Genomic DNA, 23,552 nt, shown 5'->3' with positions numbered 1-23,552 from the left:
ACGAAAGTTACAAGTTTTTTCCCCGAAGAATACGTTGAGGGTTACTATTTAAGATTTCGAAGTTAATCCCCTCCCGCCCCTGAGAATGGGGCAGGGGAGTCGAGTTCATTGTCACCGGATGTCCCCTTCGAACAACGCGAACAACTTTTGTTACAATTTTTTAAAATACGAGTTGTAGTTCACCCTGTATGCTTATAAAAAACTGGGTTTTGGTTAATTGAGAGATATGTGTTACTGGCTAAAGATTCAGGTAACCAAGGAGTGTCCACTCACAGGGAATGAGGTAGTTGGCGGTGGCGACTCCGATGCCGGTGAACATAATGCAGCGCGAGCGGTACTTGGTGCTGTGGAATTCCGCCAAGAACGACATCAGCATGGCGTACGGGCCGCACACCCTGCAGCCAAAATACAGAATATCGATCAAAGGGTCCTTACAAATTACGGAAAATGCATGTAAATCACAACATTAAGTATAAATCCTTGGAAGAAGCGGTATTCATGAATCCCAAGAAGTATTGCAGTCTTAAATCATTCTCAATTGTGTCAGCAGTAGAAATAAGCATTTAAGAAAATGTTTACAATGAATACGATATGGAGCTGTTCAGTGAAGTCTCTCAAACGCTGAGATAAAATCAAATACGGGAGAGTTTCAATAAGTTTTTATTATCATCATATGCATCAATTACAGTAAGACACATATAGCAAAACAAAGAAATATATATTTAAATATGAACATGTGAAATTACATATAGTACACAAGTTTTAAGACGGCTCATAATACACTCGGATGTTGATGGACTCGATCCAGCGGAGTGCCTCGTGGGATGCTTGATGGAGCTTCTCAATGCCACCAGGGAAGCATCTGATTGGACAGTCATTCACAATGTGGCTCATTGTTTGGGTGTCACCACAGTCATACACACTGCCACTTGAAATGCCCCACTTGTGCATGTTGTATGTGCACCTACTCTCTTCGGTCCGATATCTCTTTAACTGCACCCACACCTCCCTTGGTTGGTGGAAGCCGGGGACTGGAACTGTTGGATTATCTACAAGTTCGTGGTTTCGGGTTCTTGTAGCTTGCCACTCACGTTTCCATTCTGCGTCCTGGTCGAATCCTGTGGATAGCATTTGGACTCCTATTTCATATGCTGGTCTTCTAGATTTGAGGCGTTTCCTGGGCAGTGATAGCAAATCGTCATGGAGAGGGATCGAGTTGTTTTCGGAAACTTGCTGACGGAGGTTTAAGTAGCAGCCTTTCGACGGAGGTGTAGTGGACAGAAGTTTTAAAGCACTGGTAGCCAGCAAGTAGGTGTAAACCGGACTGTACCACTAATTACTCTCACAACTGAGTTCAGTTGGACGTCTAATTTCACTACGTGGGCGCTTCGGAGCCAAACTGGCGCACAGTATTCTGCTGCAGAGTATACCAGTGCAAGGGATGCTCCTCGGAGGACTGATGTGGTTGCTCCCCAGGTACTGGTTCAAAAACGGCTCTGGGCAGTATGGGACTTAACTGCTGAGGTCATCAGTCCCCTAGAACTTAGAACTACCTAAACCTAACTAACCTAAGGATATCACACACATCCATGCTCGAGGTAGGTTTCGAACCTGCGACCATAGTGGTCGCGCGGTTCCAGACTGTAGCGCCTAGAACCGCTCGGCCACTCTGGCCGGCCCCCATGTACTGCCTGCCAACTTTCTCACAAGGTTAACTCGTGTTTGTATCTTCCTGGTCAAGTTGGAAAGATGCTTTTTGTATGTCAAAGTTCTGTCCAGAGTGACTCCCAGGTATTTTGGGCTTTCGTTGTATCTGACTGTGCCAAGAGGGCCGGACTGTGGAATATCTTTGCTGATGAAAAGTTCAATAAGTACCCACGTGCGAAAACAGAATTCGTTGCTAACACAGGTTGGTATTGGCGCAGTGTGCTTCGGTTTGCTACACGATTCTAAAACAAAAATTGACCAAGTGCTAGTAGCACTCGTCATGTGAGGGTTCCATCAAACTTAAATACGTATATAGGGAGTTCATCCATCCCGGTAATTGAAAATCTCGACAATTTTTGCCTGTTATCGATATCGATATTGGCAAGATATTGATCCCAGGAATAGCAGGACAGATGAGAATGTTTTTTTTTCAGTTTTAAGCTTAAATGGTTCAAATGTCTCTGAGCACTACAGGACTTAACATCGGAGGTCTTCAGTCTCCTATAACTTAGAACTACTTAAACCTAACTAACCTAAGGACATCACACACATCCATGACCGAGGCAGGATTCGAACCTGCGCCCGTAGCGGTCGCGCGGTTCCATTTAAGTTTAATTTTTTGCGTAATTTCGTATTTGCTACTGTAATTCCAGTGAAAAAGTTGTCGTGACCGACGTATAAACTGACAGTCGAATAACAAATGACAGGAACATTTTCTGTGTGATATAATCACACAAAACAGCTGCGGAACAGCTCGGTAACCACCAATAATAATGTGGTGTGACGAGGGCCTCCCGTCGTGTAGACCGCTCGCCTGGTGCAAGTCTTTCGATTTGACGCCACTTCAGGGACTAGCGTGTCGACGGGGATGAAATGATGATGGTTAGGAGAACACAACACCCAGTCCCTGAGCAGAGAAAATCTCCAACCCAGCCGGGAATCGAACCCGAGGCCTTAGGATTGACAGTTCTTCGCGCTGACCACTCAGCTACCGGGGGCTGACTCGGTTACCACTAACTGTATATGGTCACCCAGCGAAATTCCAGTAACGGTCGTGGAGTCACAACACCTGCTTCGTTCATCGCTACGGCCTACCATCATGGTACAAATGGTATGAAGACCGTCACCGATGACCATTGCATATAAATTATTTTATTATGTTCAAGAATGTTTTGAACCCATTTTTAAACTATATTAGCCAAACCGCTGTCTTTCTCCACTAGAAATGTTCTAAAATTTTACTGATCTGCCATTTAGATTGAATCACGGTGCTCCACATTAGCGTAAACTTCACCAGAGAGTAAAAAATCGTCCTGAAAATTGACATTCTCGTTCTGAGTTCGAAGCACGTGCATACAGCGTGAAAAAATGGTTCAAATGGCTCTGAGTACTATGGGACTCAACTGCTGAGGTCATTAGTCCCCTAGAACTTAGAACTAGTTAAACCTAACTAACCTAAGGACATCACACACATCCATGCCCGAGGCAGGTTTCGAACCTGCGACCGTAGCGGTCTCGCGGTTCCAGACTGCAGCGCCAGAACCGCGCGGCCACTTCGGCCGGCTACAGCGTGAAGGTTTATGTCTTACTGTCAAAATGGGTGAGTGATCCTGCTGCACCGTTAGGTACTGCCAGGGAGTTCTCGATACCTAATAAATAAGATGTTCTCAACAGGTACATGATGTTATTGACCGTTACAGTTTACTTACAGTTAGTTAACGTGATTCTGCAATATTCCCAACTTTAGGTTTTCTTTATAAATTTTACAAGCACGTCATTATTTTTCAAGTACCTAACTCGAGCTAGGAATGGGGATACAATTAAAAAACCTCAAACTTTTTTAACCACTACTAAAAATAAGAGTTGTCATGGTCTTTAAATTACTCCCCTGGTCTCGATAATGACCTAATTAATTAACTTACCATCCTTGGTGATCCAGTACTAAGGTGGAAATCCAAGAAATTGGTACGGTTCCCGAAAGTTATTGCCTGAGACATGCATTTTCCCGATAGTCAAATCCGATCGATTTATGTTTTCTGCTAGCTCTTCACATAGTGGCACCATGTTCTTGAGATGTCCACGCCACAGAGCATTAAAGAGTTTGCCATATTTTCGTCAAAATTTCGTGCCACAGCTCTTTTTCAAAGATCGTTGTTATGCTCAGGAATTAGCAGAGCTCGCGCCCAGACGTACTATGCGTTAAGTAGAAACGGAACACTTCTACCACGACTCACGACTCGCTTTCAGTGCCCCTCTCCTATTATCGAAGCTCGTTTGGAGTTTTCCTGCTTTCCTTCATGGACTGGAACTGCTGATGGAATACGTCAGGAATAATCACATAGCTACAGGCTAAGCCAGAAGCCTTTAGTATCTGTCTGAACAGATCAGGTGCTGAAGTGTAAGGATTGCAGTCCAGGTTCGCTGCATAAGAATTTGAAGAATGTTGTGAGATGCTTAAACCCAAAAACTACAGTACGTATCTGTTGAAAGGAGAGTAAATTTCATTCTCATTAGTGACCATTACGTAGTTGTCATTGTCAAAGGCGATTTGTTCTGTGAGAGCGTTTCTCCTACCTAACAATCAAATGGTAAGCAAGCTTTTGCATCGTGTTAACGACTCAACGATCGCTTGTGAAGTATAGTTTTGCGCTGTTGTAGATGAGTGTCAGATAAAATAAAGAGAAGGATGAAACACAATGCCTTTACTTAGGCCATTAGTCTCGAATGTCTACAAAGGATACGTCGACCTGTCATCATACAAGCAATACGATAGTTCATCAAGTAGACCCATGCCATGAGACAGTATACACTGAGGTGACAAAAGCCATAGGATAGCGATATGCACATATGCAGATGGCGATGGTATCGCATACAAAAGGTACAAAACGGCAGTGAATTGGCGCAGCTGTCATTTGTTCTCAGGTGATTCATGTGAAAAGGTTTCCGACGTGATTATGGCCGCACAACGGAAGTCTACTCCTTGAACGTGGAGCGGGACTTGGAACTAAATGCATGGGACATTCTATTTCCGAAACTGTTAGTAACTTCAATATTGCACAATCCAAATTGTCAAGAGTGTGCCGAGAATACCACATTTCAAGCAATTCCTCTCTCCACAGAGAACGCAAGAACCAAAAGCTTTCACTTAACGATTGTTAGCGGTGGCGTTTGCGTAGAAATAACCGCAGAAATCAGCATGAGCCGTACGACAAACGTATGCGTTAAGGTAGTGCGGCGAAATTTTCCGTTAATGGACTATGGCAGCAGATGACCGACGCGAGTGACTTTATTAACAGCACAACATCTGCAGTGCCTCTCCTAGGCTCATGACCATGTCGGTTGGACCCTAGGCGACTGGAAAACCATGGCCTTGTCAGACGAGTGCTGATTCCAATCGGTAAGAGCTGATAGTAAGTTTCGAATGTGCTCAGAACCCGCGAACCTAGGGACCCAAGTTGACAACAAGGCACTCTGCAAGCTGGTGTGGCTCCATAATGGTGTGGGCTGTGTTTACATGGAATTAAGTGGGTGCTGTGGTCCACCTGAACTGAACTTGTCTGTAAATGTTTATGTTGGCTTCTTGGAGACCATTTACGACCATTCATGGACTTTATGTTTCCTAAGAAAGAGGGAATTTTTATGTATGAAAATATGCCGTGTCACCGGGCCATAATTGTTCGCGATTGGTTTGAAAACCATCTTGGACAATTAGATCGAATGATTTGGCCACCCAGATCGACCAGCATAGTTGAGAGGTCAGCTCGTCCACAAAATCCTGCACCAGAAAATTTCCGCAGTTGCGTACGTCTAAAGAGGAAGCTAGCCTCAGTATTTCTGCAGGGGGACTTCCAACATTTTGTTGAGTCAATGCCAAGTAGAGTTACTGCATTACGCCGGGCAAAAGGAGGGCCCATGATTTTTTCCACCTGAGTGTAGTTTCGAGGTCTAACAGTACCCGTACACGAGCACCCCTTGCCGGCTAAATACCGTTCACCGGTGAAACTCCGGTGGCAAACTTCTACCAGTACACCGTTTCAAACTGGCTAGCTCCGGATCTGCTACGAAGGCTAATGACATCGGTTTACGAGCGTATGAATATAGCTTTCTGACAGTTTTTCAGAATTATAAATGTTACATGTATAAACTCTTAGGACACATGGTCACTGATCGCTGGGGCGGGGGGATAGCGTTGCGCGATTCAGTGGTCGGAAGTGCGTGGTGGCAATAACAGGGCACTTTCATCGCAGTAGAATTATAAAAAGTGTTAGTGGAAAACTGCACCTCCCAGATGACGATACTTAGACATCCTGGCTGTAAGGCACCCTGTAATTCACTGCTAATGTTCTCCACCGTTTACGGTGAATGGCGCTGTAGCATCGGCATTTATGTATATCTATAGAACCCCGACATTCTTTGCAAAACGGATTTACAGGGCAACCAACATCGACAACATAGCACGAAGCTTGACGACAGTAGGCTGAAGAAGGCGATATTCATTGTTTAAGGAGTGTGTTAGCTTCAGTGCAGGACTATTAAAGCAGGAGTTGATTAAGAAATGACAAGGACTGGGGCACAAAGAAATCCTCTTTCGTTTGGACTGCGGTCCAGATGAGACAGGGGCAGCCACAATGACGTAAATGTGTCAGTTGTTACTATTTAATTCCTCGCCTTCACATTATGATTTACAGCCAAGTGCTTCAATAAAATTCACCAGTTTGGTGGGCATATAATGGCACTTGAAGGACTCAAGAGTAAATTTTCAGAAGTCTGACTTCATAAAGGGAAATATGCTCTTGGCTTAGGTACTTGTATGCATACACAGTACCCCTGTCTTTTTGTATAAATGAATAAACATCCGCCGTTATAATGATAACAAAGTTGTTAAATGTTATGTGTGTGTTCGAATACTGTGTGGCTTTTATTTTGTTTGAGGCATCAGGAAAACTGGCCAATTGTACGCAGATAGATAGAGATGAGTCCACCGGGATCGCTGGTGTCGCAGTGTCCCTAACAGCACTGTCAGCGGCGGACCGCTAGGATATAAGGGATGGCCTCTTAGGATATGATGAACTTCAACTGTATGGAGGTGCAAAGAAGACATAATTTTGTTCGAGTTGACTGGATATGATTGGCTTAGTTCAGCGGCATTTGTTAGTGACAGAACTTTCACAGCCTCGTTACTCAGGAACTGTGTTTAATTTTGGTATATATGAATTTAAAATATTTAAAAAGGATCTGAATACAATAGAAACAAAGAAAGCTATCGAGGCAAGAAAATGAATAGGATCACGCTCAGGAAAAGGGTATTGACAAGTACGGTCTCATAAAAGAAAAGATAGAGAGGTAAAGGGAGGGGGAGGGACAGAAGTGGGAGAGGAGAGAGAAAAAGACAAAGTTTGAACATTCTGGCTAAAGAGCGCTTATCAAGCAACACTGGAAGAAATGTCAGCAGACGAGGAAGTGTTCAGCTGTATTAGTTATATGCTGTGCAGAGACTGACAGGACCTTCAGGCATGAAAAGAAAAACTGAAGATTCAGTAAAGTGTACATCAATCCCAGCCTTATCAGAGATTCCTTTTGACAAGAATTTAAAATACTATCATGGGATGGTAAAGTGACTTTCAGATGTTAAAGGCTGGCAGTATAACAATCAGAAAACACAAGAAACATAGTTTCCAACCTTAAGGCTTAAAGGTGTTTGTTTCATTTCCTTGCATCATCACTCATGTAGTACCATCACACATAAATTTTACAAACTAAGCTTAGTTTTCTGTCTATCGACGGCTGATTTTTTTTTTATTTCAACATCATTGGTTTTAAATATTGTCGCCCATCTTCGGATCATACGACGCAGTTACAAAGTAACTTGTTGTAATGGAACTATCAGTTCATTGTCATACACTCTTGTCGTATCGGCCGCCGCACAGCAGCCGTCAACTCGGCGCGGCGTGCTACAACACGCGCGGCACACATCGAGTACCGCTGGCGCCGCACACGATGTCAACAACTGGCGCAAGTGAACGCGTCGTCGCGGGGTTAGCGGCAGCGTACACACCACTATCGATACGGATTACCCTGGCGGTGCTGCCCTTGCCACCAGAGTGAGCAACCGCATAAGGGCGCCATCTACTAACACTCTGATTGGCCGGACCTGCGGATTTAAGCGAGCTCACTGAGCCCGTTTAACCAGTTCAATCTTCGACGATGACTATGTTACTACCCGGCTGCTGGATTCACGACGACCGAACCGTACTGTGGCCTCCCTGGCTGGAAACTTGCGACGCGGCGGTATCGACTGGTTGGCAGTGGTCTGGACTTGTATTCTCTACTAGTGACTCTGATTTCTCCTTGGCGCTACAGCCAGCGAAGTGTTGTGTAGTCGAACTTAAGTTTTGTTTTGAGTGACAGAAGGTCAAATAAATTTGGTTATAACGGAATATTTCTTGTGTTATAGTGCGGACATAACACAACAACACTGAGACAGCATAACTCATGGGGTACCTACTAACGTCGCGCCAGACCTCATTTTGGCCGGAATAGTGCACCAACTCGACGTGGCATGGATTCAACATGTCGTTAGAAGTCCCTTGCAGAAGTATTGACCCATGCTGCCTCTAATTGCATAAGTATTTCCGGTGCAGGATGTAGTGCACGAAAATTTCCCATAAATGTCCGATGGAATTCATGTCGAGCAATCTGGGTGACCAAATCATCATCTCGAATCGTCCAGCATATTCTGCAAACCGGTCGCAAACAACTGTTCGCCCGGTGGCATGACATCGTTGTTTGGGAACATGAAGTCGATGAATGGCTGCAGATGGTCTCCAGGTAGCCGAACGTAACCGTTTCTAGTCAATGATTGGCTCAATTGGACTGGAGTACCCAGACCAAAGGCTAGCCGTAGCCGCAGCTACTGCGACCAGGACTGCGGTTGGCCAGCACGGTTGGAAGTCTGTTGGCCTCAGATCAGTCGGATGACGGAGATTACAGAGACAGCAACGGCTGTGTACTTCTGGCATCGCCAGGTGAAACGAAAGAAGAAAAGATACTGGGTACATCCTATGTTGCAATCCCGCTCTACAAACTGAATGTTTGTTACTTTTTTTGTGAACTTCGTGAACAAGAAGATAAATTCTTCAATTTCACTAGAATGTCTACAAAAACTTTTGATGAAACATTAAAGAAATTTCGAGACAGCATAAGGGGTACAGACACAGCAATGCGACAATGCATAGGAAATGAAGAGAAATTGCTAATCACATTACGGTAAGTTTTATTAAAGACAATTTTTAGCAGCCGGCCGGATTGGCTGTTCGGTTCTAGGCGCTTCAGTTTTGAACCGCGCTGCTGCTACAGTCGCAGGTTCGAATCCTGCCTTGGGCATGGATGTGCATGATGTCCTTCGGTTAGTTAGGGGACTGATGACCACAGCAGTTAAGTCCCATAGTGCTCAGAGCCATTTGAACCAATTTTTAGCAATAATGAAATTGTTTATGTTATATTATGTAGTAAGTAAAATTAACTTGATGATTAACCCAAACATGTAAGTAGTGGTGATGTAACACGATTATCAATACTGCCGTCAACATTTTAAAGAACAGTTATTATATAGGAAACAGCGATCTGTAATTATTATAAATGAATTAGAAGCAGTCTTGATGGCTTAACTCTTTCAATGGTGAGCGGTTTCGATCTTTTTATCAGATCATCTTCGGACCATGAATGTCTGCCGGAGGCGGTGGCGCATGGCAATCCTCTTGTTTGAGGCTGGTGGTCCGATGAACACTGCTTCTAATTTATTTATAATACTGCCATCATCGGTGGTTTCTGGTGGAAACTGTGGTAAATTATTATTTTGTGAAGCAGAAGAAGAAGAAGAAGAACTAGACTGCGTGTGATAGGTTTCCTGATAATATCCTGTTCCATCACAAGATAAAGATATAGACAGAGGCTGGTGTCGTGACGAATATATACGGCTGATGATTGTGGATGGTGAAAATGTACGCTGGATAATGTTCGTAGGAAGATGTGTTTGGACAGGATGCTGTTGAGCGTCTTCAATAATACTTAAGATTCGTCGTTTTACAGATAACATCAGATGCTGAGGTATTTTTTTTTTTTTTTTAAGTCGCTGACCAAAGACAAGAAAAAAAGCCTGTCATCATTTGTGTGTCCATTTGCTGCTTGTTCAAAATGTTCAAATGTGTATGAAATCTTATGGGACTTAACTGCTAAGGTCATCAGTCCCTAAGCTTAAACACTACTTAACCTAAATTATTCTAAGGACAAACACACACATCTATGCCCGAGAGAGGACTCGAACGTCCGCCGGGACCAGCCGCACAGTCCATGACTGTAGCGCCTGAGACCGCTCGGCTAATCCCGCGCGGCCATTTGCTGCTTGGCTTCTGCAGATTTTTGCAGAACATCGATTAGTTGTCTTCCAATTTCGTCTTCTGCTCTCCTTTTCTTATCGAGCACCCTAGCCTCGTGCTTGGAACTTCACTTTCTGCTGTGGCCTGATTCTCAGTATTTACAAGTGACACGCTGCTATGTGTATGCGACAGTGGATTGGTAGTATTCAGAAATGATAGGAGATTAAAATACAGATATGTCGTCTTTCTCGCAGCTGCAGAACCACTTTTACCGGTTAAACTCCGTTTTTCTCGGCTGTCTGAATCTTTAATGTTACGGCATTTCTTCTGTAACGACATACCTGTAAAAATGAAATATTAACTTAGCTACCAATAATGTCTATTCTTTGAAAAGGGAAGCTACAAGTAGTGATATATTATATAAGTTTCCGCATACCACATGTGGTAGGAACTGATGGGACAAATGTTAATTTACAGAAAATTAGTAGAACAATTCAGTTTATAACATTATCTTAGAAAAATATTTCAAGACTTTTGTTCAGAAAAGGGTTGCCTTAAAACTGATCTATCTCGCAGAAGTGTGAAATAATTTCTCCCCTTCAGATATCTGCCAACTAGAAATTCGTTCGTTGATTTGCATCATGCTTTTCGACTTGGAGTAACAACAATCAGAGAACTTGTAAGAGCAGTATGCTCATCAATCTGGATTATCTTAAAAGATGAATGTTTGACAGAACCGACCAAAAACGACCGGCTGCAAATAGCAAAAGATTTTGAAACTGTCTTGGCGCCGTTGATGGAAAGCAGGTGCGACTGGTGAAACTAGCAAAGAGTGCATCAGTTTTCTTCAACTATAAGAAATATTTCTCTATTGTATTAATCACTGTTTATGATGCAATCTATAAATTTGTCGCTGTAATTGTCGGATCGTATGGTAAATGTGTTGACTCAACGGTATTTGGTTCAAATGGCTCTGAGCACTATGGGACTTAACATCTGAGGTCATCAGTCCCCTAGAATTTAGAACTACTTAAACCTAACTAACCTAAGGACATCACACACACCCATGCCCGACTGACGCGCCTAGAACCGCACGGCCACCACGGCCGGCTCAACGGTATTTCAGCAATCAGTGTTCTATAAGCGAATGCTGTCAAATAACTTGGACATTCCGCAAGACAAACACAATTCGGACATAAAAAAAACGGCGGTGCCTTATGTATTTGTAGAGTCCACGTTCGGGATAAATAAATGGAGGATCACTCACAGATCCCTGAATACGGACGTTGACTTCGCCATAGACATTGTAAGGAATGTTGTGTTTTACACAACTATGTACGAAAGAGTGCTGGTGTTCAATATTTAGATACACTGTATGCATATCCTTCAGTTCATGAGGATATTCCACAACGAATACGTAGACGTGTATCAAGTTGGCGCTACAGAAACGTTTTTGCCGATTACTTTGTACATGAAGGCGCTCTGCCATGGCAGATAGATTAATACACAAGTCTTAATTATATGCACATGTTTTGTTAGAAAAGAAAAATGAAAGTAGTAGAACTTACACATCGTGTTTTATTCCTGCGGTGCTGCGCATTCTCTGGCCCCCGAACATCATAGTGATTTCCTCCCACATTCTCTTTTTCACATTTTTGTCAGCATATTCTTCAGGTGACAAGTGCCACAAAGCAGGCCTCTCATGTTTATTGTAAATTTCTCCGTATCAAAGTCCATGATGACATAAAGAACCTTCTGCAAACTCGCAGCAGCAAACAAATAATAAAATGTAAAATATCTCCACAGCTGGAACGGCAGTGCAACATGCCGGCTGCCCCATTCAGCTCCGCGCTGGCCGGAGGCTGGTCGCATGACAAAGTGCTGGCCGCAGGCGGCTCAGTCCGCGTTGCGCGGCACCCCTCCATGCAAACGCGGCCGCATCCGACCAGCCACAAGTCTGACCATGGCTCTATTGCCCAAAGAAAGACACACGCGCCGGTAGTCCGCTGCCACAAGCTATTGATTCCAAATTTCGCCACGTTGTCCAAGGGGATACGTTCGTCGTATGTTCCACATTAATCTAAGTGGTTATTTTAGTGTTTCTTGTCTCTTAGCACTGGAGACTCTACGTACACGGTCGTTAACTGAAGGTCGTTGGCCTCAGCGTTTTCCGTGGTGAGATGACTGCCTGAAACGTGGTATTCTCGCCACAGGCTTGACACAGCGGCTCTAGGAATATTGAATTCCCTAACGATATGCGAAATATAATGTCCCATGTGTGTAGCTCCAACTACTATACCGCATTCAAAGACTAAATTCCCGTCGTGCGGCCATAAACAAGTCCAAAACCTTTTCACATGAATCACCTGAGTACAAATGACAGCTCCGTCAATGCACTGCCCTTCTGCACACAGTAGAGTAGGCTATTAGTCTAACTAAGAAATATGATTTGAAGATGGGCGGCATTACCCGAAACCTGTCATTTTGAGACAGTAACAGTGGTCGACAAACAGAAAACAGCATATATATATATATATATATATATATATATATATATATATATATATACGCTATGGGAATACCAATAAATGATAGAACAATATACTCGTTACAATTTGCAGATGACCAACTGATTATAACGCATTATTGTGGCCAAGATAGATACGAAGCCCACACCTACTACAGTAGTACAAGTTTATATGCCAACTAGCTCTGCAGATGACGAAGAAATTGAAGAAATGTATGATGAAATAAAAGAAATTATTCAGATTGTGAAGGGAGACGAAAATTTAATAATCATGGGTGACTGGAATTCGAGTGTAGGAAAAGGGAGAGAAGGAAACATAGTAGGTGAATATGGATTGGGGGACAGAAATGAAAGAGGAAGCCGCCTGGTAGAATTTTGCACAGAGCACAACATAATCATAACTAACACTTGGTTTAAGAATCATGAAAGAAGGTTGTATACATGGAAGAACCCTGGAGATACTAAAAGGTATCAGATAGATTATATAATGGTAAGACAGAGATTTAGGAACCAGGTTTTAAATTGTAAGACATTTCCAGGGGCAGATGTGGACTCTGACCACAATCTATTGGTTATGACCTGTAGATTAAAACTGAAGAAACTGCAAAAAGGTGGGAATTTAAGGAGATGGGACCTGGATAAACTAAAAGAACTAGAGGTTGTACAGAGATTCAGGGAGAGCATAAGGGAGCAATTGACAGGAATGGGGGAAATAAATACAGTACAAGAAGAATGGGTAGCTTTGAGGGATGAAGTAGTGAAGGCAGCAGAGGATCAAGTAGGTAAAAAGACGAGAGCTAGTAGAAATCCTTGGGTAACAGAAGAAATATTGAATTTAATTGATGAAAGGAGAAAATATAAAAATGCAGTAAGTGAAACAGGCAAAAAGGAATACAAACGTCTCAAAAATGAGACCGACAGGAAGAGCAAAATGGCTAAGCAGGGATGGCTAGAGGACAAATGTAAGGATGTAGAGGCCTATCTCACTAGGGGTAAGATAGATACCGCCTACAGGAAAATTAAAGAGACCTTTGGAGATAAGAGAACGACTTGTATGAATATCAAGAGCTCCGATGGAAACCCAGTTCTAAGCAAAGAAGGGAAAGCAGAAAGGTGGAAGGAGTATATAGAGGGTCTATACAAGGGCGATGTACTTGAGGACAATATTATGGAAATGGAAGAGGATGTAGATGAAGATGAAATGGGAGATACGATACTGCGTGAAGAGTTTGACAGAGCACTGAAAGACCTGAGTCGAAACAAGGCCCCCGGAGTAGACAATATTCCGTTGGAACTACTGACGGCCGTGGGAGAGCCAGTCCTGACAAAACTATACCATCTGGTGAGCAAGATGTATGAAACAGGCGAAATACCCTCAGACTTCAAGAAGAATATAATAATTCCAATCCCAAAGAAAGCAGGTGTTGACAGATGTGAAAATTACCGAACTATCAGCTTAATAAGTCACAGCTGCAAAATACTAACACGAATTCTTTACAGACGAATGGAAAAACTAGTAGAAGCCAACCTCGGGGAAGATCAGTTTGGATTCCGTAGAAACACTGGAACACGTGAGGCAATACTGACCTTACGACTTATCTTAGAAGAAAGATTAAGGAAAGGCAAACCTACGTTTCTAGCATTTGTAGACTTAGAGAAAGCTTTTGACAATGTTGACTGGAATACTCTCTTTCAAATTCTAAAGGTGGCAGGGCTAAAATACAGGGAGCGAAAGGCTATTTACAATTTGTACAGGAACCAGATGGCAGTTATAAGAGTCGAGGGACATGAAAGGGAAGCAGTGGTTGGGAAGGGAGTAAGACAGGGTTGTAGCCTGTCCCCGATGTTGTTCAATCTGTATATTGAGCAAGCAGTAAAGGAAACAAAAGAAAAATTCGGAGTAGGTATTAAAATTCATGGAGAAGAAATAAAAACTTTGAGGTTCGCCGATGACATTGTAATCCTGTCAGAGACAGCAAAGGACTTGGAAGAACAGTTGAATGGAATGGACAGTGTCTTGAAAGGAGGATATAAGATGAACATCAACAAAAGCAAAACAAGGATAATGGAATGTAGTCTAATTAAGTCGGGTGATGCTGAGGGAATTCGATTAGGAAATGAGGCACTTAAAGTAGTAAAGGAGTTTTGCTATTTGGGGAGCAAAATAACTGATGATGGTCGAAGTAGAGAGGATATAAAATGTAGGCTGGCAATGGCAAGGAAAGCGTTTCTGAAGAAGAGACATTTGTTAACATCCAGTATTGATTTAAGTGTCAGGAAGTCATTTCTGAAAGTATTCGTATGGAGTGTAGCCATGTATGGAAGTGAAACATGGACGATAAATAGTTTAGACAAGAAGAGAATAGAAGCTTTCGAAATGTGGTGCTACAGAAGAATGCTGAAGATTAGATGGGTAGATCACATAACTAATGAGGAAGTATTGAATAGGATTGGGGAGAAGAGAAGTTTGTGGCACAACTTGACCAGAAGAAGGGATCGGTTGGTAGGACATGTTCTGAGGCATCAAGGTTTCACAAATTTAGTATTGGAGGGCAGCGTGGAGGGTAAAAATCGTAGAGGGAGACCAAGAGATGAATACACTAAGCAGATTCAGAAGGATGTAGGGTGCAGTAGGTACTGGGAGATGAAAAAGCTTGCACAGGATAGAGTAGCATGGAGAGCTGCATCAAACCAGTCTCAGGACTGAAGACCACAACAACACAACAACAACAACTGATTATAGCCCAAGACTATGAAGACATAGAGTATATGACCAGAAAATTGATTCAAGAATATAAAAAATCAGGTCTAAATGTAAACCTGAATAAAACAAAGTACATGGTAATTGGTGGAGTGAATGGAGACTTAATATTAGAAGAAAGGATGGGAACAATAACAGCTACTGGGAAATATAAATATTTAGGTGTGAAAATTACAAATGATGGGAAACAGGACAAAGAAATTAGATCAAGAATAAATTCTGGAAAGACGACAATCTCTTTATTGAATGGAATTCTCTGGGACAAACACATAACAACTGATAACAAAATAAGGATTTTTAAAACAATAGTTAGGAGCATTATTACATATGGTTCAGAAGTGTGGACAACAAAATGGCAACTGAAATCAAAATTATTAGCCACAGAAATGGATTTCTGGAGACGTTCAGCAAGAATGTCAAGACGAGAAAGAATAAGAAATGAAGTAATCAGAGACAAGATGAAATAAAAAAATTCAATTATTCATTTCATCGAGCACAAACAACTTAAATGGTATGGACACATCAGACTAATGGAACAGGAAAGGCTACCAAAATGCATAATCGACTGGGTACCAATTGGAAGAAGAAAAAGGGGACGACCACCTGATACATGGATACAGGGAGTTCAGTCAGCAATGAGGAAGAACAACATTCCTGAAGATTTATGGACAAATAGAGAAGAGTGGAGAACAATAATTAGTGACTTACTGTAATCTAGAATAGGTGCTGGAAAAATGTACCCACATTGTAAATCCAGAATTATATATATATATATATATATATATATATATATATATATATATATATATATATATATATATACACTCCTGGAAATTGAAATAAGAACACCGTGTATTCATTGTCCCAGGAAGGGGAAACTTTATTGACACATTCCTGGGGTCAGATACATCACATGATCACACTGACAGAACCACAGGCACATAGACACAGGCAACAGAGCATGCACAATGTCGGCACTAGTACAGTGTATATCCACCTTTCGCAGCAATGCAGGCTGCTATTCTCCCATGGAGACGATCGTAGAGATGCTGGATGTAGTCCTGTCGAACGGCTTGCCATGCCATTTCCACCTGGCGCCTCAGTTGGACCAGCGTTCGTGCTGGACGCGCAGACCGCGTGAGACGACGCTTCATCCAGTCCCAAACATGCTCAATGGGGGACAGATCCGGAGATCTTGCTGGCCAGGGTAGTTGACTTACACCTTCTAGAGCACGTTGGGTGGCACGGGATACATGCGTACGTGCATTGTCCTGTTGGAACAGCAAGTTCCCTTGACGGTCTAGGAACGGTAGAACGATGGGTTCGATGACGGTTTGGATGTACCGTGCACTATTCAGTGTCCCCTCGACGATCACCAGTGGTGTACGGCCAGTGTAGGAGATCGCTCCCCACACCATGATGCCGGGTGTTGGCCCTGTGTGCCTCGGTCGTATGCAGTCCTGATTGTGGCGCTCACCTGCACGGCGCCAAACACGCATACGACCATCATTGGCACCAAGGCAGAAGCGACTCTCATCGCTGAAGACGACACGTCTCCATTCGTCCCTCCATTCACGCCTGTCGCGACACCACTGGAGGCGGGCTGCACGATGTTGGGGCGTGAGCGGAAGACGGCCTAACGGTGTGCGGGACCGTAGCCCAGCTTCATGGAGACGGTTGCGAATGGTCCTCGCCGATACCCCAGGAGCAACAGTGTCCCTAATTTGCTGGGAAGTGGCGGTGCGGTCCCCTACGGCACTGCGTAGGATCCTACGGTCTTGGCGTGCATCCGTGCGTCGCTGCGGTCCGGTCCCAGGTCGACGGGCACGTGCACCTTCCGCCGACCACTGGCGACAACATCGATGTACTGTGGAGACCTCACGCCCCACGTGTTGAGCAATTCGGCGGTACGTCCACCCGGCCTCCCGCATGCCCACTATACGCCCTCGCTCAAAGTCCGTCAACTGCATATACGGTTCACGTCCACGCTGTCGCGGCATGCTACCAGTGTTAAAGACTGCGATGGAGCTCCGTATGCCACGGCAAACTGGCTGACACTGACGACGGCGGTGCACAAATGCTGCGCAGCTAGTGCCATTCGACGGCCAACACCGCGGTTCCTGGTGTGTCCGCTGTGCCGTGCGTGTGATCATTGCTTGTACAGCCCTCTCGCAGTGTCCGGAGCAAGTATGGTGGGTCTGACACACCGGTGTCAATGTGTTCTTTTTTCCATTTTCAGGAGTATATATATATATATATATATATATATATATATATATATATATATATATATATATATATATATATAAGGATCATGGAATATTCCCATGTAGCAAGCAAACAAAGTTTTGATAAACTTTATAAATTTAAATTTATTTTAGTTACATAGCTTCTCTCTCTCTCTAGCTTACAAAGAACTCGATTATTAATTGAAGCGACGCGCCACGCCGTCGCAAGGTTACCTTCGACACGTGTTTCCTGTACGGGCCTAGTGAAACTTGGCAGGGCACTGCGCTCTGTTTGCTGGTCCGATAACATTGGTTGGTGTGCAGAGTCACGGCATCTACCGAGTATTGCGCAGAATACTAATGCACGCTGTTCGATTATTTGTTCCCGATAGTTTCTGTCGCTCCGAAAAATTTATTCATTCGTACGAACGAGAATTTATGCGAGCAAATTTGACAACTGTCTGGTCCCTCTTGTAAGAGAGAAATAGTGAATACGTTTTCCACATATTTTTCTCTGCAAACCTCGTGCTTAAATATGCTTCTGCTTTTTTAAACAACATCATATTTCTGATATCTTCCTTTAATGCTCTGGTAGCAGTCATTTCGTCCAATGCATCAGCTTTTATAATCTACAATAACCAAAAATTAAATGTATCTTACGTATTTGCTTGTATCATTTGCACGCATTTACTATGGTTTAGAGCCTCCAGCTACCTATAAGAAAATATCTTTCATTGTTCGTTAATTTGGTGACTGATTGCATGCACAGGGCTTCAACATTGAGACCCTAATCACTTTTACTGTAATTAAAGATGAGTGTAGCAAAATGTGTACTCATGTGTCTTAAAAGTCAAATACGAAACAGGGATCTGGTTCACTCCGCCTAATCCCCACTCACTTGCACTGACGCTTTCACACATTAGCTCAAAATACATAAAACTCTGGTCACAGTCCAACTGTGACTGACTGATCACTGGCAAAAATTACGATGAGCTACCTACCTAGAAATACATTAAAATCATATACCTACTAACTGGTAATAAACATAGTTTTAAAACATGGAGCACATTCGCTTCATCGTCCACTGAAACAGAAGACAGATCAGCTGCCAAGTCGGTTGTAGCCCCCGCTATCTTGCCATAAAACAAATTCTGGTGCACAATTACAAGCACACCGCAGGCACAGCGCACTGGTGGATCCTCTAGTCGGAGAAGAAATCCGCATGCCAGCCGGAAGCTTAGCGACTAAACTTCATTCCATACTGGGGCCGGAGGCAGCGACTGTTCCTCCCACTGAAGCATTATCCTGCGTTTCAGCATCTGCATCTACAGCATCTTCTACCATCTATACTCCCTAAAGCACGTTGCAGGGTCAGTGAAGGGTCCCTTGTATACCACTGTTATTTCCGCCCCACCCCCCTCTTCCACCAACTTTTCTGTTCCAGTCGCGAATGGTTCGCGCTAGAACGATTGAGCCGGCCGAAGTGGCCGTGCGGTTAAAGGCGCTGCAGTCTGGAATCGCAAGACCGCTACGGTCGCAGGTTCGAATCCTGCCTCGGGCATGGATGTTTGTGATGTCCTTAGGTTAGTTAGGTTTAACTAGTTCTAAGTTCTAGGGGACTAATGACCTCAGCAGTTGAGTCCCATAGTGCTCCGAGCCATTTGAACCATTTAGAACGATTGATACTAGACATCCGTGCCAGTTTCAATCCCTCTCCCAATCGATTTTGGTAAGTTGAATCTCCACCTAATACGATAACATGACCATGAAATTTACGCTACATTTTCTTCACGTTTGCTCTCGACAGTTTCGCCATCATTCGTCATGAGACTGTGATCTTTAAAATTACTCGATTACCATAGTTCCATGCTGAGGCAAATTGCGTTTAATTATTTCTATTGTTTCATCAAGTGGTATGTTCGTAAACATATTAGTAACATCCCAAGACGTGAAAATCGCATCGTATTAGATATTCATATTCACAACATTGTTAGCAAACCGCGTGGGAGACGGTCTAGCGACGGGTAATAGTTTATCCGGTATCTTATCAGATACGTTTTTTAATGACTTGGAAATTAGAGTTTCTGATAAATTCTCCGGTATAAAACAGAAAATACTGTATTATCACCGGTATGGTGATGACAGTGTACTTCAATTTAAAGGAACAAGCAAGATTTAAATGAAATAACAGACAGTCTCAACCAAATGCATCCAAAAATTAAGTTCACTGTTGAACACAAAACTGATAATAGCATCAATTTTCTCGATTCGTCAGTCAGTAGGTCGAATAGGAGACATATTTTTAAAGTTTACAGGAAGCCTACATATTCAGGTACAATTACTGGGAATAATACGAATACTAGTGACTATATAATATATATAAGAATATAATAATTCCAATCCCAAAGAAAGCAGGTGTTGACAGGTGTGAAAATTACCGAACTATCAGTTTAATAAGTCACAGCTGCAAAATACTAACGCGAATTCTTTACAGACGAATGGAAAAACTGGTAGAAGCCGACCTCTGGGAGGATCAGTTTGTATTCCGTAGAAATGTTGGAACACGTGAGGCAATACTAACCTTACGACTTATCTTAGAAGAAAGATTAATAAAAGGCAAACCTACGTTTCTAGCATTTGTAGACTTAGAGAAAGCTTTTGACAATGTTGACTGGAATACTCTCTTTCAAATTCTGAAGGTGGCAGGGATAAAATACAGGGAGCGAAAGGCTGTTTACAATTTGTACAGAAACCAGATGGCAGTTATAAGAGTCGAGGGACATGAAAGGGAAGCAATGGTTGGGAAGGGAGTGAGACAGGGTTGTAGTCTATCCCCGATGTTATTCAATCTGTATATTGAGCAAGCAGTAAAGGAAACAAAAGAAAAATTCGGAATAGGTATTAAAATTCATAGAGAAGAAATAAAAACTTTGAGGTTCGCCGATGACATTGTAATTCTGTCAGAGACAGCAAAGGACTTGGAAGAGCAGTTGAACGGAATGGACACTGTCTTCAAAGGAGGATATAAGATGAACATCAACAAAAGCAAAACGAGGATAATGGAATGTAGTCAAATTAAATCGGGTGATGCTGAGAGAAGTAGATTAGGAAATGAGACGCTTAAGTAGTAAAGGAGTTTTGCTATTTAGGGAGTAAAATAACTGATGATGGTCGAAGTAGAGAGGATATAAAATGTAGACTGGCAATGGCAAGGAAATCATTTCTGAAGAATAGAAATTTGTTAACATCGAGTATAGATTTAAGTGTCAGGAAGTCGTTTCTGAAAGTATTTGTATGGAGTGTAGCCATGTATGGAAATGAAACATGGACGATAAATAGTTTGGACAAGAAGAGAATAGAAGCTTTCGAAATGTGGTGCTACAGAAGAATGCTGAAGATTAGATGGGTAGATCACATAACTAATGAGGAGGTATTGAATAGAATTGGGGAAAAGAGGAGTTTGTGGCACAACTTGACAAAAAGAAGGGACCGGTTGGTAGGACATGTTTTGAGGCATCAAGGGATCACAAATTTAGCATTGGAGGGCAGCTTGGAGGGTAAAAATCGTAGAGGGAGATCAAGAGATGAATACACTAAGCAGATTCAGAAGGATGTGGGTTGCAGTAAGTACTGGGAGATGAAGAAGCTTGCACAGGATAGGGTAGCATGGAGAGCTGCATCAAACCAGTCTCAGGACTGAAGACCACAACAACAACAATAATACGAATACTCCAATCCAGCATATAAAAGCATATTTCTATTCACCTTTATGCAGAATGTTGCAGTTACCACTCACAGACGAAGATAGATCTTCAGAAATACATAAAATCAGAAAGATAGCGTTAAGGAACCACTACCAAGAACGTGATATAATGAAATTTTACCACACTATACATAAAAACATCAAACTAAAGAAAAAGAATAATAAAGAGAAGCCAGTAAATAAGAAAAGGTATATTACACTCACATACAAAGTTGCTATAACAGACAGTATTGCGAGATGTTTCCCAAGACGGAAAGTGAAATTGGCATTTAGAACTAGCAGTTCCTTTAGATACGCGCTAATACACAAGCAAAATGTCCTTATGGACAAATAGCATAATTCAGGAGCATGTAAAATGAACCGCCGAAATTGTCAAAGCACATACAAAGTCCAAACTGGAACAGCGTTTAACATAAGTTACAAGGAACACTGCAATTTAAATTCAAATCGTATAGCATTGGGTGAACATTTGAGAACATCTAAACATAATTTAGGTGAGGTACAAGACAATATGAAATTATGCACACCGCAGATAAAGCTCCTCTGTTAAATGTTTCGGAAGAATTGGAAATTTTCGTAGAAAAGAAGAAAAACCAGAAAAATTTATTAAACACACAAAGCGAATTTAATTTACATGGGTGCCTCCAGTTATTTGACGCAGTGTTGTAGATAGGCAACCAAAACTTAATATCTGCCGTATCGTCCTAACAGAAATATTTTTAAAAACGGTAGTTTTCATGGTATTTTTGGGTAGCCATTTTTAAATAAGTATTTTTATAATGTATTTTGAAAGACATTTTAATTTTTACAGATATACTCGTATTTGCTTGAAAGATAAGCAGATATGTACATATATGAGATGACTATAGGCGATTAAAATGTAACTTTCGTTTTCTATGGTTGTAAATTATCTTTGGATAGACTATACCATGGACTTACAAGTACCGTTGTACAGTCAGTTTCATCTTTGGCGCTGTCAAAGTCATCATTTACTACTGTGCTTTAAATATACTTTAAACGTAAGTTCATGTACTATATTACACTCAGAGTAATCATTAGAGTTGTCAGCCAACTTTAAAGACCGTCTTTATTGCTGTCATCAACTTTAAATGTAAGGCACCATACTGGCAGTAGAATATGTACTTTACGTAATGAAAATGCAAGTTTGTCGTATTATCTCAACTTATATCTTTTACAGGGTATATTCTGACGACGCTCTTGTGGATTTGAAGAGCGAAACAGGTAAATAAAAATTACATAGTGCGGCTTGTGGCTGTTTCCAAAAATTTAGTTTTAACAGCCTCTCTCCCTGCAGGCAGTGCCTGCTCGTAGTATTCGCAGTTCCAAATACGGACGGCTGTCAGCTACGTAATGGAACGACAATGATAAGTTATGCCTGACCGGGACTCGGACCTGGATTTGCCACTTATCACGTGTGGTCGCCTTACCAATAGGCTATCCGAGCTAGACTCTAACTTCCATATGTCGTTAACCATGTGTCTACAAACTGCACTCGTACATCTTTTATGCTTATTCCCGTACAGGGAAGACTTTTTTTTTCAAATGCGTGCGAGTTCTGAGGAACATTGCATAGCTGTTCTGGACATCCCAGGCACTGCAACGTCGTATTTATCAGCTGAAACCGAGCAAGTGACTTTCAGTTAAAAAATAAAATGTCTCTTCTGTACGAGAATATACATAATGGATGTACGAGTGCAGGTCGCAGACACGTGGGTGGCGGACGATATTCGGGAGTTTGGGTCTGGCCGTGGTGAGTGCTCGGATAGACTAATGGTGAGGCGACCGCTTCGCGATAAGCGGGAAATCCGGGTTGGAATCCCGCTCCGGCACAAATTTTCACGGTTGTCATTCGATTACAAAGCTGATAGTTGCCCATACTCACAAATGCTAATACATTTCACGTATTTCCTAACGGCTGTAGTCACTGCAGTGCCTGCTCCTTCGGATATGCACTTGTGTCCGAAGGAACATTGCCTAGTACTTATGAACCACACAAGCACTGCAGTATCGTGTCCGATGTACTATTTATTCACGTGCTCACCGAAGGTTCTCTGATGTGCTGAAGTTGGTGTCTACATCTGCACCTACATCATACTCCGCAAGCCATCTTGTGGTGTGTGGGGGAGGGTACTTTTTGCACCACTAACTGAACCCTCCAACCCTATTCCAC

General features: G+C 42.5%; 1 protein-coding gene across 1 annotated transcript in view; it reads right to left on the bottom strand.

The window, feature by feature from the left end:
- LOC124796071 (synaptic vesicle glycoprotein 2B-like) overlaps positions 1-23,552 on the bottom strand; it is a 91,448-nt gene that overhangs the window by 13,636 nt on the left and 54,260 nt on the right. Inside the window, exon 5 of the mRNA XM_047260157.1 lies at positions 274-395. Coding sequence (XP_047116113.1) covers positions 274-395 — 122 coding nt within the window. The remainder of the gene's footprint in view (positions 1-273; positions 396-23,552) is intronic.

The sequence above is a fragment of the Schistocerca piceifrons genome, chromosome 4, assembly GCF_021461385.2.
Source record: "Schistocerca piceifrons isolate TAMUIC-IGC-003096 chromosome 4, iqSchPice1.1, whole genome shotgun sequence".
Taxonomy (NCBI): domain Eukaryota; kingdom Metazoa; phylum Arthropoda; class Insecta; order Orthoptera; family Acrididae; genus Schistocerca; species Schistocerca piceifrons.
This window is presented reverse-complemented; position numbering and strand designations above follow the sequence as displayed.